Source organism: Vanacampus margaritifer, chromosome 12 (assembly GCF_051991255.1).
Source record: "Vanacampus margaritifer isolate UIUO_Vmar chromosome 12, RoL_Vmar_1.0, whole genome shotgun sequence".
NCBI lineage: Eukaryota > Metazoa > Chordata > Actinopteri > Syngnathiformes > Syngnathidae > Vanacampus > Vanacampus margaritifer.
The window spans coordinates 4,701,212-4,720,599 of record NC_135443.1 but is presented as its reverse complement, the minus strand read 5'-3'; the positions used below and the strand labels follow the sequence as shown (position 1 = coordinate 4,720,599).

Sequence of the window (19,388 nt, the reverse complement as noted above, 5' to 3'; positions counted from 1 at the left end):
GAGATTAAGATCTTTAAGTGTCTCTATTTCTTCTTTTGCCTTGTCACAACAGGGATCTGAATGCAGTTCAGTAGAGTGCCTAATAACCGGAGCAGTAGGTAGGGTAGGCGGGAGGCTTGACATTAAGACCCCGGCGTTTTGGAAATCCGATACGCTATTGACCGGCGCGCAACTATCTCAGCGCAGAGATCTGGTGTCAGCAGATTGTAGCGCGGTGTCGGGAGCTGTTCCTTCTACAGGGGTGGGGGTGGGGGGGGGGTGCTCCTGTAACAGGGACCCATTGAGTCTGGGAAGGCAGCTGGGGCCTGATGGGCCGGGGCTGGCCGGTGATCGATACTCAGCACCCTGCAATGGATGACCTCACTGTCATGGCTGCCGGCTGTGGACACTGCAAGCTAGTCATTAGTGGCGGGAGCTTAGCCTTGTCAATACCTGACTCGTATGGATACTTTTGGCCATCTGTCGGCGTATTGTGTGACAGGGAAAGCTCTTGTTTTTTTTTGTTTTTTTTCAATGAAATAAATTGACGGCCGGTTACGCCACTCGCTCAATAATGCAACACTATCCTAATTTGCGCTCGTCATTCCAATCAAAGAGACGGACATTTTTGCATGAGTGACATCAACGCGGCAATTAAGTTGGCCATATAAATGAGAGGCGGCCCTCATCACCTCATCTGTTTGTTTTTTGACTCACTTTCTCCCCCCCCCCCCCCCCCCCTCTGTTTGATGATAGGAGAGGGCGAGCTCGAATTAGGGCGATGGGTCTTCCTTTGAGTGTCAGCCTAAAAATGATCAGAGTAAAGATAAGAGGGTCTAGCACAGCCCTCAAATCAGTCAAAGTGCCAAAGTCGGCCTTTTTCTCCTCAATTACCGGCTGTGTGAAGCCGGGGAGTGGAAGGCGCCGAGCCTGCTGCATTACTAAAGAGACAATCTATTTCCCCTTTGACCAGAGGGAGAGAAATCATTATGGCATGATTAGTAGCTTCGGCAGTGGGCGAGCATGGAGGTACAACGGCAGAAGCGTATTAATTGCCACAGACTGGGGCGCGAGCAGGATTGTTCTAATGTTGATTTGTGGAGCGGCGTGACTGGCAGGCCGACATAAAAGCTGATGTCAGCTCTTAGTTATACTGGCGCGCACACACAAAAGCTTGATGTCAAAATGAGCTCCGGTGCTGGGAGTCTTCCTCCTGACTCTCGTCGATGTCTTCCTCTTTGTCGATCTTCGTGCCCCCCCCCCCCCCCCCCCCCCCCGCCTTGCCCGATCCCGGCTTTTCTCAGATGGACGCCACCCCGCCCGCCCGCCCCTTCTGTTCTCTCTCACCTCCAACTGATAGCTGCCTGGGCCGATTATTTCATCCAGCCTAGGTCCGCCGAGAGCCTCCTCTGCCGGCTTTGGAAGAGCTTTAATTAGCCATGTTAATATCCCCTTCATTGGCCTTAATATCACTCAACACCTTCCTCCATCTCAGCGGCCACCAGGGCCCCCCTGTCCTGTCAGAACAGCTGATTATTGAGAAGGATAGCTTTAATCAAACCTAATTGCAGTTCATTCTTCCTCGCTATCCCCCTTTGCCCTCCATTGCCAACATCTAATGGCAGCGACGACTTGATATCCCATTAAAAAACAATTAAACAAGCTCCTTTTGTCTCCGTGCGTGCCAAAACAAGAGCACAAACTTCTGTAGATATTTAAGAAGTAAAAGAGCAGGAGAGAGAGAGAGAGAGAGAGGGGCCTGCTCTTAATTGCTCCCCTTTCCACCGAGGACCAATTTGCGCCGCGCTCATGGAGAATCTTAACCAACTCAAACCTAATGGATGCTATAGGACCGCCGCCGTGGACGATGAAAATTAAGCTTATCTTTTTAGCGGCAAAATTGAGCTTAATTGCCTTCATAACAGTAAACATAAAGGAGCTTCTTTATGAGCACGCGCGCCCAATTCCTCGCGTTTATTGTTTTGTTACTTTTTGCTCTCTGGTAGCGGGAACAGCGTGTAAAGAAGAAGAAGAAAAAAAAAAAGTATCCAAGAAATGTCCAACTCGGAAAGTAATGTGTTTGTTTTATGAAGTCAGTGCATTGTTTGGCAAATGTATTCCATCTCTTGTTCAGACATAAATTGTGTGTGTGAAGGAGGCGCGCACACAAACACACACTCGCAAACACACACCGCCTGGCCTTACCCAATCTGTATGAGAGGCGACAGACAAATAAAAGTCGTATTTCAGGTCTGCTTTCCACAGATGTCTGCTGCTCTACATTATGACTCTTTGGGGAAATAAAAACAGGGTCAGGGAATTAGAGTACATAATGGTCATTTTGATGATCAGCCAACAGATGCAACCCGAAAACACAGTGAACACAATCAAGTGAAATGCTCTAATGACAAGTCAGCTTTTTTATGGCCTCAGCGCACACCAACAGGCAATCAGCATCCTGGCACGGGTTAAAACGTCTTTTATTGATGTCCGAGCCAAAGCTCCTTGGATGTGGAGGGAAAATATTTTCTCACCTCACCTCTCCCTCCTGGGCCCTGCGGGGCCAAGTACGAGGTATAGGAGTCTATCGAAGAACGCTTGGAAATGACCGGCGCATGTGTTAATGTGGCCGGGGGTTAGGAGGGTCATTCCAGATGCTGATTTACGGCCTGGCCGCCGTCCCACCGGGCAAAACGGGAAGTCTTAAGTGTTGAGAAAGCGTCTTCACAAGCCACACAAGCCACCGTATTTAGCGCAATGAAATGGCAGCGGCAACCTACGGCGCAATCTATGGTAATCCGATGAGTCTCTGCGATTGTGTGGTCCCGCTTCGCGAGCACAATAGAAACCGCAGTAACTATGATGCAAACACAATGTGAGGAGGGGGGGGTTAAAGTAAATATCACAGCATTTTTGACAGCAACAAAGCGACATCAGTCACCATTCTGCGGCGGGACGTTGCGAAAAACAAGTCAATCTCATTGTTTGTTCTGCGCAGTTGCGCAACGTCGCACAATAGGCTGTCACTGGGAAGCGCCTCTCTCATCGGCTTGTTGTTAATCTTCCCCCCCCCTCTTTAACTGTTGCCACGTCTCCAGTCGCAGTCCCGGGCGCGGGGGGGGGGGGAGGGGCGGGGGGCTTCATCAATAAATTCTGCCAGAGCCGTGAGAAAGCGCGTTGCAAGGCGGGCTAACAAACCGGCCCGGCCCAGATCTCACTCAGACGTGACATTTGTTCAGAGACGATTAGCCAGGTTGTAATTTGTGGCATAATTGCCTCACCCACCCACAAGTGCATGGGTTGTGTGTGCATGCGTTAAGCGTGCGTCTGTGTGTGTGGCATACGGCGGTCCCAGGAGTGTCCGCCTAATTGCCTGACAGGACTATAAGTTTTGTGGCGCGCTCTCACCTTGTTAGGTCCTTTATCCCTGATGCTCTTCAAACAAGACCTGGTCACAGGTGGGCCTCATTTGCTTCCCTATTGAACAGGAGAACTTTAATTGCACAGGGGTGTCCTGGGATTAAAGAGGTGGGCGGAATATCAAGTGACTTTCCGCGTGTTAGTGGCAGATGGGTGTTGGGAAAGACCCGTGAACTCAGGTGAAGGCGATGACAAAGAGACTGATGGTGTTGATGTTGAGGGGATAAATAATGGATCGATCTCGCAACGGCGCTTCCAACCGACGCTTGATTGCACTGATCAAGTGCGTTCGCCGGACGCAATGTTATCTCGTCTAATGAGATGCAATACAAGAGCTGTATCAATAATTCTACAATTTGACTGACATTGGGTTTATTATTGATATAACTGCATCAACAGTGAATTTTGGATGTATTATTTTGCAGTTCTACACCACTACAAACAATCACCTCTCTGACAGCATCTGTCAAAACTGGCCACTATTATTTATATCAAGGCTAAATTTTATATACTGCTCTTGTTCTGGATCTCAGGGGTAACTTCTCTTATAAATGCCAAGTGCATTTTCGGAGACTCTACACAACTCAACTTATTTTCTCTTGTCGTGTCTTCTCTTCCAGATTCTTCCTTAAGTTCTTTCTCAAGTGCAACCAGAACTGTTTGAAGAATGCAGGGAACCCACGAGACATGCGCAGATTCCAGGTGACTGAAACCCACTTCACACGCTATGTTCCGTCTACTGCCGCCTTCTCGTACAAATAAATCAACACGCACTCACACATGAATCTAAATCTATTATTGGCACAGGGGGAGGTAAAAAACCAGGGCGGGGAATTGGTGTCTTATGCACTCTGGACGGAATATTTATAAGGGAATCGCATCTGACACAAATAAAGATATAGGATTTAGCAGTGCCATCAATTGTGTTCCTGACAGCTTTCTGAGCCTCAGCACAGGGGGGAGGACCATCCCAGCACATGTAACAACAGTGTTAACTCACAATCCGTCTGACAGCGGAAATTCATACCTGCATGTATGCGCGGGCATGCACTCTCTCGCACACACACACACATTCATATTTCCCTCCTACGAGCAGCCTTGCTCACATGTGTGCACACTTAAGTATGCACACATGTAGCACTTGCGGCCATCTGAAAACCATCATTGTTGTGGGCAGGCAAAATGTGGCGATTTACACCAAAAGGACATGACCACGGAGCACTTTTACTACTTCTTTCAGCCTTGCCGCGTCTAATGTGTCAAGTAGTCCAGCCTTGAAATGATCGACCCCCCAACTGATAATTGGTTTATCCCAACACTGCATTTGTCTGTCCAGCCCACCATCGCATCCAGTCGAGATGGGTAGAGTGCACAGCAATTGGGTAGAGTTTAGAACAATTGGGTAGAGTTTAGAGCGATTAGGTAGCGCTTAGAGCCTTTGGGTAGAGTTTAGAACATTAGGGTAGAGTTTGCAGCAATTGGGTAGAGTTTAGCGCGATTGGGTAGAGTTTAGAGCGCTTAGGTAGAGCTTAGAGCCTTTGGGTAGAGTTTAGCGCGATTGCGTAGAGTTTAGAGCGCTTAGGTAGTGTTTAGAGCGATTAGGTAGAGCTCAGAACCTTTGGGTAGAGTTTAGAACAATTGGGTAGAGTTTAACGATATTGGGTAGAGCTTAGAGCCTTTGGGTAGAGTTTAGAGCGCTTAGGTAGTGTTTAGAGCGATTAGGTCGAGCTCAGAGCCTTTGGGTAGAGTTTAGAACAATTGGGTAGAGTTTAGAGCGCTTAGGTAGTGTTTAGAGCAATTAGGTAGAGCTCAGAGCCTTTGGGTAGAGTTTAGAACAATTGGGTAGAGTTTAACGATATTGGGTAGAGCTTAGAGCCCTTGGGTAGAGTTTAGAACAATTGGGTAGAGTTTAGAGCACTAAGGTAGTGTTTAGAGCGATTAGGTAGAGCTTAGAGCCTTTGGGTAGAGTTTAGAACATTAGGGTAGAGTTTGCAGCAATTGGGTAGAGTTTAGCGCGATTGGGTAGAGTTTAGAGCGCTTAGGTAGTGTTTAGAGCGATTAGGTAGAGCTCAGAGCCTTTGGGTAAAGTTTAGAAGAATTGGGTCGAGTTTAACGCGATTGGGTAGAGCTTAGAGCCTTTGGGTAGAGTTTAGAGCCTTTGGGTAGAGTTTAGAACAATTGGGTATAGAGTTGGAACAAATGGGTAGATTTTAGAGCAATTGGATGGGGACAAACGAGAGGAGCGCGCCTTGTTGGGTGATAGGCACTCAGGTTGGATCCAGCGAGGAAGGCCAGACACGAAAGAGACAAGACAAGGGTGTCCCGTCCTGATGTCACTGCCATCAGGCCTCCCCTGCCTCCTCGCGTATTCCCCGAGGGCGAATGTGGACTGATGCATGACAGACACCGCATCTCGCTTGTGTGTCAAAGGGTCCGCAAGAAAAAGCTGCGCAGCACTTTTCGGAGAAGCAAAAATGTACATCATGTCTCCCTTGTCACGGGTCCAACAGTTAATATAGTGTTCTTCCTCCCAAATAGATTTGCCAGATGCTCCTCCATAGGTGTTTCTTTGGCCAAACTTGTGTACTCTGAATGCCTTCAAGTCCACTTATTACCCCCAAAAACCAGCTGGAGGCCAGAGAGGGCCCAATCCATCATTCTCAGCTTGGCCCAGCTCTGAACCTGCTCCAAAGAATGGAGCTCTTTCACTTCCCCTTTTCCCTTTACCCCCACCTTCAGCAGTCCCAAAAACTACCCCCACCCCACCTACAAAAAAAAAAAGCAAAAAAAAGCGCTCCCCTAAATTCCACTGCTTCAGCGAGGTCACTTACCGGCGAGGCAAACCTGAGAGGGGCTCTCTGTTTCCGGCTCAGACACACTTTAGCCATTCACATGTGGCCCGACTGTTTGGAGATGTGGTCGGTGAAAAAACAACAACAAAAATAAGCATTATGAAATATGGAGTGTGGTTTGGAATCCGATCCTAGCAAAATGTTTGCTGAGTGATGGGAGAGAGCACGGTTCAGCTACTAATGACTCCAGTAATATTTTAAAAGTGGGGTGGGCCCCCTCCGTCTTCAAACAGATGCACACGCTGATCAATAATTCGGAGCTTTGAGCCGTGATGACAGTTGGCGGAGTGGCTGAACGGAAATGTATTTTGGAGGCTCAAAAGTCAATTAGCTGTACACAAATGCCAGACACCGAAGAGCAAAATGGCTGCTCACGGTAACATGATACATCCAAACAAAACAAGCGTCTGAAAGCGGGCCGTGCGGTTAGCAAACATGCAAACACGTACGCCCACTTACCGGCGATGACGTCCCAAAATGGACGTTTTCTAATCTAACAAATCTCTTTCCCCTCCCGCAGGTTGTCGTATCGACGACTGTCAACGTGGACGGCCACGTATTGGCCGTGTCCGACAACATGTTCGTACACAACAATTCCAAACATGGGCGAAGGGCTCGCAGACTCGACCCTTCAGAAGGTACGCCTCCTTATCTGGAGACTGGTAGGCACATTTTTTTGGCACCTTTTGTTTGTTCACCCTCTCGCCGTTTCTTTCCAATCTTCTCCCGTCCTACCAGCACGCCACTAGTAGCTTCTAGTACATTAGCGTCTTTTAGCTTTTTCCTCCATCACTTTCATTTTTAGACCCTTTAGATATCTTTTTTTTTTTTGTCAACCGACTGCCATGTTTGGAGACAGCGAGCGTTACTTGGGTGTATTTATTATTTCAGAAACGGTTTGATAATTCAAGTCCCGGTCTGCTAATGCACCTACATTTGTCCTAAAAGCTCATGTGAAACATGATCAAATTGCTTAAGAATTTGGCTGTGAGGTCAATTTCCTGTCATTGGGTTCTGCAGATTTAGCTGTGAGAGAGCAGAAACAGGGGGAGGAAGGAGAAAGGGTTGGGGGGGGGGGGGTGAATAGCATGTGTGTGCGTGTTGGGGGTGACCTATGAGAAAAACAGAACTTACTGTTTTTCTTCCAACTGATTCCATATGATAGACTGATTGCCTGCACAGCCAAAAGAGAGAAAGAGAGAAGGACCACCAAACCATGGGAAATTCAAAAAGCAAAATGCACAAAACATAACCCCGTGACCTCTATGCTTTCCACTCGCATACGGTTGAAGGCGTGTTGAAAAAAAGAAAGAACAAAAAAAAAAAAAAAGAGAGGAGTGAACAGACTAGAGGCAATTGTGCAAATTGCTTATCTTCACATTTCAAGGGCCAATTATGGCTGGGCAAACAGTTTATATACACCACTGAGTGAACCCAGCTTCTCGACACATTAATGGCCATTAATGCTTCTACCACCAAAAGCAAATGTAATGTTTAATACAACAACGACGACTAATAAATTAAAAAAAAAAAACACAAAAAAAACACACACACATCAGACAATTAATATATCCTGGTGCACTCCGCAGTCCTGGTGGGGCAAAAAGCTAATCTATTTGTTTTTGTCTTTATTAATGACTCCTCTACTGGAGAACAAAATCAAATAATTAAAGTCCTGCCCGGAGCAGCAAAGTCATTATGTTCGCTGACGTTCTGTTTGTGTGTTTCGCGTTTATGACACGATAGGTGTGGATCGCCTAGCAACCAGTTTCTTAATGAGGAGAGCAATTAAAGAGGTTGAGCCCTCGCCTCCATGTTCCCCCACTCCCCTGGGACCCCCCCTACGTTGTGTGTGTGTGTATGTCAATGTATTTGTGTGTGTGTGTGTGTGTGTTCTTTACAGGTTAACCCAACCCATGATTTCTTCCTCTTCTCACCACACTCTTCAAAGCAGCAGAGTGACACCCTGTAAACGCGAGAAAAGAAGCGACTGTCAACCGCGCAGTTGAACATGTCTTTTGTCTAATAACTTTAACACACCCTCCCGATGCTTAGCTGTGTGTGTGCGTGTGTGTTCTACTTCACAACACCACCCCCGCCCCACTTCTTTCTTCCCTCTCTGCTAATATAAAATGCGTCGGAAAAAACCATAGCTCGCTTTGTTTCTCGGAGACTCCCGCCATGTCCAGAAAGGCGCCGTGACACTCGTGGGCAGGCATTGGCTTTAAAGCATTTTTTTTTTTTTTTTTTAAATAGCAACACATTCTTCCTCTAGAGTTCACTATAGGCAAGAAGCCTGAGATATGCGGCTGGCACAGTGACTGAGCCTTTTGTGGCTGAGGCAGAGGAGCGTCAGTCTCTCCCTCTGCCTGCATCATCTGTGCCTCTTGCATTGATCAAGAGGTGCTGCCCCCTATTGGTCCAAATGCGGGATAGCCTGCATCTCACCATGTGACATTGAGGCTTATGCTTTTTAGCCGTTTATTGGTTTTAATTAAATTCTTAGGAATTTTACATAAAATTCCTTACACAACCAGAAATTCTTCCCATCAGGCATTCTAAAAAATGTTTTTGGATACTGTATATGTACACAAAACAATCAGATCCAGTTTCCCTTAATTTGATTTTCATACAAAAAACACTTTATGGACACCGCCACAATTTAAAGAGATACTTAACGTATTTTGCCATTTTCAGCAGAATTTTTTTGTTTTATAATTAATTTGATAACTTCATAATTTGTCACAATTAATACCTTTTAAAACACATTTTGTCACTTGCTGTATGACATCACAGTTGCTCAGAGCTCAGGTAATGACAAATCACGGCCTCACCTGTTTACGGGGTTTGGTCATGTGATGTTTGCCAGCTGAGCTGTAATTAGTTATTGATAGAGCCCTGAGCAGCAGCAAGAGGCAACATGCGTTTTTATTTATTATTTTAATTGGACATGAAAAATGCCGTTATCAAATTAATTACAGCCAACAAATTAACTTTTTTTTTTTTTTTTTACTGCTGAAAATGGCTAAATAAGTAAAGTATCCATTTAAACGGTACATAATATTTTTCAACAAAACTGACATTAATTTATTGCTATTTCTAATGTTTTGAGTCCCTCGTCGCTAAATGTGCGAAGCATCTCAAATTCGACTTGCCTTATGAATGGCACTGAATGAATTAGCGATCAAAATTGTAGCGAGAGATACCAATTTTTTTGGACCACTGTGACAAAATTTGAAAGTGATCCCAAAAAATATTGGGATGCGCGCCCAAAAAATTCATCGCATCCCCAGTGGGGTACGATAATGCCAATAATTAATCTAGCTGACAAAATCCAGGCCTATGGAGGAGGTGGATATCTATGAACAATTTGGTGGCGATCCAAACGAGGACTGTGGGGCCTTGGCGGAGGTCCTGCACGCTGCCGAGTGCCATTCTAGGTGTTTTCCCCCCCACTTGTGTGCACGCTGTCACACAACAAGCAAATTATGCATTCAGACACAAATGCGCTTTGCGGTTTGCCTGCCACTCAAACATGTATAGATTCAGGCTTAAAGATGCATAAACATGCTCACAAACACTATTTTGCAAACACACACATGGCATCATCGTCATCATCCGCGCACACGTTCCGTAGCTCACCATTATAGAGCCCCAGACAATATAGGAGACTCAGCATAGAGCCTGCAGCGCCTGCCTCATTTGCATGCCAAGTGGCTGTAATGCTGTTAGGGTTTATGCAATAAAGACAAGTGAATCCAGACTGCTGGGCCTAAGAGGAAGAAAGAGAGGGAGGAACGATGGAGAGAAACGAGAGGAGGAGAGGCAGAGAGAGGTTGAGAGGCAGAGGGATGTAGAGAGAGAGAGAGAGAGAGAGAGAGAGAGCGAGCGAGAGAGAGTCAAAGGGAACAGATGGCCCAGGGAGAGGTAAAAGGTATAATCCCATCAGCTGCACTATCAACCGACCATCTGGACATCCCACAGCACAATTACAACACATTTCAGCAGGCAGAACAAAGGACGGCTTCACGGGGCTACATCAGACCTGTTTGAGTGTCACAATACCGGAGGCGCGACCTCCCAGGCTCAGATCCCGGATCAGTTTTGACGTCCTCGCGCGGCAAACTGAGCGGTCTGGACGGGATGGTTTAGAAGTTAAGGCTTTAATTTCCAGCAGATTTAGGGGGGGGGGGGGGGGGGGACAGGTGCATTTCCTGTGCTGTAACCTAAAGTTTCCACTTCTCATGATGCCTAGGACTGGGTGGGGTTGTGGTGGTGGTGGGGGGTTATTGTGCGTGTCTGTCATCAGATCGCCGGCGCTGACTGTGTAATCCACTTTGCCACGGTCCTCATTCAGCACATGCTCCCCGCGCTGTCTGCGCATTGAGACGTATGCAAATTTGCAGGCAGAAGGGTGGACGGCTTAAGAGTCACTGTCTCTCCTCGGGTCGCTCTGTGTGCGCGCGTGGGTGGCGGCGTAAGGTGCGTTTGTATGTGCGCGCACATGTTCGGTCGGGCTTTAGGCTGCAGCTGCCCCCCGAACAGTCACAGTCACCATCAGGTCCCCCCTTCCCCTCCTCCTCCTCCTCTTCCTCCTCCCGCCTCCTCGTTTGCTCTCATCCCCAAAGTCAATTTGTTTACAGTAATTTTGAAGGGTGAATTATTTGCTGTAATCGTCCGCACTGATGAAGGTCAGGCCCTCAGAGGGGGGCCCGGCGCGCCCGCAGAGGGTTGGTCCTCTTTCAGACGCCGCGCTTCGCAATTAAGGAAAGCAAATGTCACTCCTCCAGGCCTCACAAATGAAAATCTGTACGAGGTGATTAGCATGAAGTCAACAGCGCCTGTTAAAGTCAGATTCCCTGTAGTACCGCGTGTGTGCGTGCACTTTATGGGCCGGGAGAGACGGCAAACATGACCCGAACAGGCCCAACAGCAAGGCAAACAAAGGGAGATGTCTTGTCGGAGGTGATCCATACAACAAGGGGCCGACTGTGATTTACTCACTGGATGGAAAGGATAATAGAGGTTTAGAAGCCCGGGAAGAAAAAGAAGCCAGCCGGAATGGGGAGGAAACGCATGCACAATTCATTGTATATTCAAAGATATTGACGGAAATAGATTAAATTTGATGTGGCTGCTTTATGGAGAGCTGTCATGCTATTTCTGTGGTAAACACGGTGTTGTGCCGAGCGCCATATTAAGGTAATGCATCAAATGACAGTGGATGTGAGGCGCCAGATCACTCAAATTAGATTATAATAACAACTGCGACTGTTGACGTATGGCGCGGCCGCGTCGCCCAAGTCACGCCAGATGAAAAGCATTGTAATAATAAACAATATGAAATGGATTGAATCGATCACCAAAACAAAGGGTGGGAGGGGGAAAAAAAAAAAGCCTGGGTGTGAATAATTCATGAGCGCGCTCGGCGTTATGAAACCTGAAACTACTCCGACTGCGCCGGCACTGTACTGCATATGCAGAACAAAAGGTAATGAAACAACGTGAAGCAGCAAAGCTTGAGCTTGTCATTTCCACTTTAACGGCCTCTATTCTTGACTAATTTACGACGCGCCTCCAACTTTGAAATCTTACTGTACACGCCGGCGCCCGCCTAATCAATTCCGATGGCTACATTTGCCCTGACACATCATTTGCAACATCAAATCATTTTCCTGGCGAGCCCGGCGTTTAGCCTTTGTGAAGTGAACCATTTGAAGGGTCTGCTTAACTACACCACTCCGGCGCGCTGATAAATGATTTTGATTCTCCTGCCTTAAAGGACAAATCCATCATTCTTCTCACTGCCCGCCTCACCGGGGAGGGGGGGGGGGGGCTATCTCCACGATATGTCTTTGTGAGGCCTCGGACGTGGAGGTGACGCGGTGACGCGTCTGTGCGGAACGGGCGAGACACCTCAAAGCCCGGGTGCTGAATTTGCTCTTTTCTTTGTCTTGGATAAGCAGCCACCCCATGCATCAAGGCTATCAGCCCCAGCGAGGGATGGACCACCGGAGGAGCCACCGTCATCATCATAGGGGACAACTTCTTTGACGGCCTACAAGTGGTGTTCGGCACCATGCTCGTGTGGAGCGAGGTACGAGGCGTGGGGGGGTTGAACCTCCTCTCGTTATTGCCGAGTGCTCATTATTTCTTCTCTCCCGCTCTCTAATCCAGCTGATAACTCCCCACGCTATCCGCGTCCAGACTCCGCCTCGGCACATCCCCGGCGTGGTGGAAGTCACGCTGTCCTACAAGTCCAAGCAGTTCTGCAAAGGTGCTCCCGGGAGATTTGTGTACACTGGTGAGTCAGAACCTCTTCTTTTTTTTCTCCTCGTCGTCGTCGTACGGAAAAGCCTCAGCCTGGCGGTAATGAACTAACCAAGGTCTTGCCTGGCTGGATGTAAAAATGTGCAAGATCTGCACTGTTTTAAAGTAAAAGGCTGTTTGATGGAGGGGCTGCAACCCGATCCCCCTCTGACCTTCTGTGGTACAAGGTCGCTGCCGAGCTCTGTTAAACTCAAGCTGTCAGGATGACTCATTCTGCCAATTGTCTTTATCTGGATTGATACGAGGCAGATCGGGCTTTCGGCTTGCTAATTGTGCCGATTTTGCAAAAAGGAAAGGGGGTGGTGGTGGTGGAGGTTACGTTTTTTTTGCTGTTACTTAGTTAGGAGGATTACACTAAATCTAGCATAAAACCTTGTGGACGGCTGGGGAATGGGCCAAATAAGCTGCCATTAAATTTTGGTGCAGATGAGGATAAAGGTGAGGATCCAAGGATTGGTCACACTTTATTGCGTGCCTATCCAGTTACCTCTGCCAAGGAGGTTCATGTTTTCAACGCTGCTTGTTTGTTTGTTTGTGAGCAGAATTTTGGGAGGAAGTTGATGCAGCTTTGTGGAGGCATGTGCCGGAAATTTGTCCCAATTAATGTTTTCTGGGGAGGCTGATGCAAATTATGATTTTTGGTATGTTGGCAGAAGTCTTCATAAGCCATTCTTGCTTTTAAGAAATGAGACTGGAAATGCAATACCTTGGGTTCGGGTGGCGTGAAAGGAGTATGTAACAAGACAAACACAGGCAAGTGAGGTGTGTGCCGTGTGTGAGTGTGTCACACCAAAAAAGTAAGGGGATGTGATTATCTTGACTAACAGAAGGAAGTGGTGGTCTTATCTGTCATCATTGCTGAGGAGACAAGAGGTTGCGGGGGTCAGAGCCTGTCTGACCTGGAAGCCTCTGTCTGTTGCAGCTCTGATGGACAGAATGAAACAGGGGTGCGTCAAGGCACTCTCACTTCAACCCCCCCCCCCCCCCACACCCAATTGCCGCCAGCACCCCCAGGCCTCAAGCGCAGCCCTGGCCTTGAGCGCAGCAGAATTGCAAAGTGGGGCCCGCCACCCCCTCACCCAGATCCCTCCATCCTGGGGCAGCTGTTTCTCATCAAGACCCTTCCCTCCTTCCTCTTGTTCCCCAGAACCCCCCCCCCCCCCCCCCCTCGCTCCTCCAACCCCTCGCCTCCTTCAGCCATGCGTCCCCTTCTCCTCCAACCGTGCAGTCTGGCCCAGCTCTCCTGCATTTAACCTCCCTAGCAGGAGCGGAGCAAAGGCCAACAAGGCACCGGGATAATGAAACAGGAGTGTAGTGTGCCCGGCGTAGTGCATGTGTGCCTGGGAGTGCATGCGAGAGGTGTGTGTGTGTGTGTGTACATGTGTTGCCGCGCAGCCTTGAGAAGGTGTATAAGTTAAGACATTAATGGCTTCTATAGCGCCCCGGTGAAAGTGGCAGGTCCCTAAAGAACAGACCCCATTAGTCACAGAGGCTAAGCGGATTGGGATGATTACCATCAGGTTTTACCGAGGAAACGTGTCCCCCTTTCTCTATCTTTGTTGATTTTCTTCTCTTCTCTTCTCCCCCTGATTCTTACTCCATCTTCCCTCAGTACTTACTCACTTCCAGTTAGTATAAGGATACAATTGCCCCTTGAGGCAATGGAGGTACAATTGATTAGTGAATTAAAAGAGAAAGTCACCAATGAACGGGTCCAGCTCTTCTGCTCCTCCCGTCGCCGTGTGGCTCACGAGGATTGACACTTGTGAACGACTGCTTGGTTTTTCCACTGACTCCACTAATTGTTGGGCTTGCTGCAATTGAGCTTTTTGCTAATGTCTGATGTCAGTGATGCGCAGATTCAATATAACCGAGTTGCATAAAAAAAATGATCTGGTGCGTGTGGGGTCGAAAGTGCATAATAATAGCGTAGATAGCTCCAGCTGTGGCTTTAGCGCATTGCCCTTTTCATACTTTCTTTTTCCAAGTTGGCTCTTCTTGCGAACGCCTCCCTAATTGTGGAAATGTAAGTCACCCAATTCAAAGAAATTACCACAAATTACCCAGAGTCAAATTGAATAGCGGAGGGGCACGTCCTCACTCAGGTTATTACCGTGAAACCACTTCCAAAACTCACAATCCATTCTCCCAAAGAGAGCACCCCGCAGTGTCGAATGTTCCTGCTGGCATTTCCTCTTGGACGTTTTTAACGCTAACGAGACAAACAGACAAGAGGCATAAAAGTTCACTAGGTCGCAGTTTCTGACATGGAGGAGCTCATATGTCCCCACGTGTTTTTAAAAGAAAAAGTCATGCGGGCTAATTTACAGTCTACCCCCTTTTACCTTTCAACAAAGTGTTGTCCCTTCAGAGCTTGCGAGCTTGTCCTCTGTCTAATCCATGTATTGGTTATCCATTGGTCAGGACAGGACCGGTAGAACTGACTGTCAGCAAGGTTGGAGAAAATCAAAAGGAGAAAGTCCAAGCTGTACCTCCAGTCGATACTTTATTATGCTCTATCAAGCGCCGCAAAGAGAGCAGCCTGGTGTGATCAAGACACCCCCCCCCTTGTTTTTTAAAACATTTTCAACCTCATTTGCAGCATTGTTACCTTTTTACGGGGCAGTTACTGCACTATATCAACAAATAAATCATAAATAAAAACGACTGTACAATTTATCCAATTTAATCTCCTAATTGCATCAGAAGCTTTTGGTTTTCTATCATGGGCAAGTTTTCACGAGAGCTCCCCCCCCCTCCAGGGGCAACAGTGCAGGCCCATGGTAATGTGGTTCTGCAAGCAGTCCGAACACACTCAGCCACTATTTATCCTAATCAGTGACATCCACATAACCAGGATTGCTTAAAATGAACCCCTTCCGCGCCCTAGAAAATGCACATTTACCAGGACCCCATTTGTCATGGGTAAATTGAGGGTCAGTAAACTTCGCCTGTATCCTCCAGTGGGGATCCGGGACATGCATCATAACGTTAGGAGAGGATGATTGGCGAAGGCGAGCTGTCACACATTTGTCAGGGAGACGGGAACATTATTTGCTAATTTCCCAAGCTGGGCACTGACAGGGTGCTTCGTCTTCAGACCTTTGGTGACCAGCATGGCTGCTCGGCTATTAGTACAAGTCAAGTGTTTTTTCTTCCCCCCCTCCCCTCCCCTTTTTCCACTGTAAAGCGGCAGTAATAAGAGGCGCGATTCGTTCGACCTCACAGGCTGGCGGCACACTGGTTGAAGGATTTTGGATGGCGCAGATGCCCCATGCAGCGAGCCGCTCTTGCCAGGCCTTAGTTGAGCCCAGACAGCCTTGAGGGCTGATGGATCACAAACTTTACTCGTCAAGGTGACGCTATCGACTCCACTGCACCAAAATCTGACAAAACGGGTACGAGGTAGTCATTCATCAACGTAAGGACAAAGGGGTCATGTGTGCTTCATTCAATAGAGGTGGGGATCAGGAAATGTCAGTCCGGTAAAGGATGGAAAGGCAAGATGGAGCTAGTGCAGATATTGAGGACGAGGTCTTTATTTTGAGAAGTGTCTAACTGAAGAAAGTCAGAGTCAACTTTATGCGGCCTTGGACACTCCTCCAGTTTTTATCTGATGGAGCCCTGCGATGTTCTGTAAATCAGGCCTATCCTTAGGACTCCTCTCCACCCTGCCGACCACTTTGAAGTCCCAGATTCAGCAGCTGATCAGATGCGGAGTTTCCGTTTCATTTCCTGCCCTGCAAGGGTTGGGTTCGGAACCCCATCAGACGCCGCTCAGTGATGGGGTGGGGCCTTTTTTTTACAAAGATATGCCTCAATCAAAGGCATTCAAGAAGGCATGTAAACAGATGCGCCGGTGGGGTCGGGGGGGGTGGGGTAATGCATAATTGCATTTACAATATTATTATTATAGAAGTTGACTGGAGGCGATGAACTGCTGCCATGAGAGTGGACTGAACAGGCATTTATAAAAAGTCATCGCCACAGCCAAATGGGTTGTAACCAGTTGGCAGCAGCCTAGTAGCATGTGTCAAGCCGTGTTATCCAATAGCCATACCTGCCTGTCTCATTACAAGCGGGGTATTTAGCAACCGGCTCGGCGGGAGCGAAGCGGACTCCGACTGCCAAGCTAGACGGGCGTCGTTTGAAGGCCTTGTGAGCTTGCGTGGAGCGCGACAAGGTCCCACAGAGGAAGGTCCTTGTGTCCAATTAGGGGGCTGACGTGACACGTGGCCGCGCTCCCCCACTGTCAGGCAGCTTGTCAGGTAGGCTTTGAGAAGCACACTGCGGGCATTATTCCACCGCATGTTATCAGCAAGTGACCTGTGAAATCCGACTCCAGGAAATTGATTGAAATAAGTACTTGGCCGTGGATCCCCCCCCCCCCCCACACACCTTTTTAATACATCTCTGTGCGAAATGCATTGTGGGAGGAAAATGAAAGCATGGCTGTATGTTTTCTCCCACACTAAAGGATGGTATTCATTGATTTAATTTTAATTGGACACACTTTTTGCCCCCCAGTGTCGTTGGAGGTGTGTTTTGTAATGGCTCCGAGAATGGATTGTCCTCAGTAAGTCACAGCATCAGTCGCCTGCCATTGGAAAGACAGACAGAGGAGGCATGAGGGGGGGGTTCTTGATAGACGAGGATCTTTCTCCTTCTCGTCCTCCTCCTCTTGCCCCATATTCGGAGCGATCCGCACCCAGCGGGCTTTAAAAGAACTCCACCTCCCCCTCCCTCTCTTCCATTGCCGCATTTTGATTGAAATTCATCGGCAAGTTTATTGAGAAATGAATGAGGGGAGGCAGCGCGGTATTGACTTTGGGAGGAAAACACAACTCATCTTGAATGAGGGGGAAAACGCAGTCGTAATTTAGCCGCCATCGATCCGTGCCCCGTCCATGTATTGATCTTCATTTTACAATATTAATTTGCGCTTGCAATCAGCTGTGAAGGGAACCCATTTGATTTCTGTTGGCCGGTAATGTGTGAAAGTCCGCCCGTGTCCTTAGAGAGGTGGCACACATACTTGAGATGTCATTTGAGAGGATTGAACAGGTGTCTTTGGCCCTTTCTAATAATACGAGAGAATTGAAGGCAGTGCGGAATTATGGATGTGCAATCTGTATCATTGCTCCCTTTTAACCGTGTTAATTACATTTTATCTGTTGCAGGAGCAATTTCTGCAGCAGAGTGTAACTGTCTTGGTATTTCCATCTGTATCGGCTCAAAGTTCATGAAATTTCAATGAACATTGATCTCTCTCTCCATTGATTTATCTTAACTGCAGATCTTTGAAATTTTAATTTCCTGTTCATCTTGAGGCTGCTGGAGGTGGCGGAATCACTCAATGATAACTGGCAACAGTGGATGGAGATGATATGGTCAGTGTCAAAGCAGATGAGGTTTTCTTTGCGTGGGTGTGCAGTGAAGAATTCCAATTTGGCTTGGGTTTGAAACGCCGTTTTCATCTGCATGCGTGTTTTCTGCTCTCTCAATGCCGTTTCCTGCTGTGGCGTCCAAACGCATGGCATCTGGATATCTTTTTATGTCCAACATCCGACCGCTCCCCCTCGCCAGTAACGCAGAGTAAAAAGCCTGTTCGCTCGTTTGTGTGGAAGCCCAATAAGATGAGATCTTTACGGTATGTTTGCTGACGCCGTTCCTGAGCCGCATCCTCCTAACAGATGTGCAGGTGCCTCCGAGGCTTTGCTTGCACTGTTTGACAAGTCACAAATGCAATAACACTTGAATGAACTTCTGCCTGTGCTGTTTATCTGTCTCCCCCTTTCCAACTCCCACTCCACCTCTAATTTGTGTTAAGGGGGAAGAAAAAAAAAATAACTGCTCAATGGTGTAGGAGGAGTGGAGATAAGCTCGAAGCAGTTAAGTATAATTAGCGAAAGTAATAGCTGGCAAATGGCAACAAGGCTAGGTTTTTATCTCCTGGAAAGATAGAGTTATCGTAATAAGCTGTAATGGCTGGCAGGAATGCTAGGACGCGGCGCAAGCTTCCATTCAGGCTCATAGACTTAACAAGGAACAATTTCCCTTAAATTTACTGCTTTGCTCAAACATTTCCCTATGTTTATGTCCTGATACTGTCAGTCGAAACATGTGCTCAATTCACCTCCATATGGACCGTGGGGGGGGGGGGGGCACGGCGGCGGATGGCCATGGAAGCACTTGGGGCTGCCAACGTCGGCCATGTTGCGCCGGAGAGTGGGCGGGACGGGCACTCCGTTTTTTTTTAGCACACACCAAATCAGCTTTCTGAAGGAAATGTTCAGCGAGTCGATTAAGGCGTCCGATCAAAACAAGATCGGGAAGTGCGCATTCCTGTCTGAGGAATTCCACTGGAGCCCGTCCACCGGGGCGGCTCGTACGCAGGCGCAACGTCGAAAATTGGAAGCGATACGGTCGCAGCTGCGCACCGAGTCATGCATTCCATTTCTTCATTCTCTGAAACTTGATCGCGCGCTCGCATATGAGCGAGGTCAGAAAACTTTTAACAAAACAGCATTCCTCAAAGACAGAATCATTGGAAATGACACTCACTCTTTTTGTAATAATACGCCGAATGTGACAGACATGTTCTAATCTAATAATCACGGATATTAAACTGCGGAAAAAGCTGTGTTAAACAATTAAATGGCTTATCTGTATGACTAGCAGGGGGAAAAAAACATCAGCGACATAATTGAACAGACCGTGTAACCTGTCTAAATTTGAACAGAAGATGAGCAAGAAAATGAAAATTCTATTAGTCCATAATGTGGCCCCGCCCTGCCAGCTTTCCTG

General features: G+C 47.7%; 2 protein-coding genes across 21 annotated transcripts in view; one reads left to right on the top strand and one right to left on the bottom strand.

The window, feature by feature from the left end:
* The window catches only part of LOC144061098 (methylated-DNA--protein-cysteine methyltransferase-like), a 237,800-nt gene that overhangs the window by 59,771 nt on the left and 158,641 nt on the right, over positions 1–19,388 (bottom strand). The window contains exon 15 of one of the 17 annotated variants that reach the window (XM_077581197.1): positions 7,539–8,217. The exons of the other annotated variants lie outside the window; for them this stretch is intronic. The gene's annotated coding sequence lies outside the window, so the exon portion shown is untranslated. Of the gene's footprint in view, positions 1–7,538; positions 8,218–19,388 lie in introns of those variants that run through there. 17 annotated transcript variants of the gene reach the window in all.
* LOC144061097 (transcription factor COE3) overlaps positions 1–19,388 on the top strand; it is a 95,477-nt gene that overhangs the window by 59,887 nt on the left and 16,202 nt on the right. For 2 of the 4 annotated variants that reach the window (XM_077581187.1, XM_077581190.1), the window contains exons 7-10: positions 4,020–4,101; positions 6,772–6,889; positions 12,218–12,348; positions 12,429–12,555. In XM_077581187.1, coding sequence (XP_077437313.1) covers positions 4,020–4,101; positions 6,772–6,889; positions 12,218–12,348; positions 12,429–12,555 — 458 coding nt within the window. Of the gene's footprint in view, positions 1–4,019; positions 4,102–6,771; positions 6,890–12,214; positions 12,349–12,428; positions 12,556–19,388 lie in introns of all 4 variants that reach the window. The other 2 variants (XM_077581186.1, XM_077581188.1) reach the window with 1 other exon arrangement.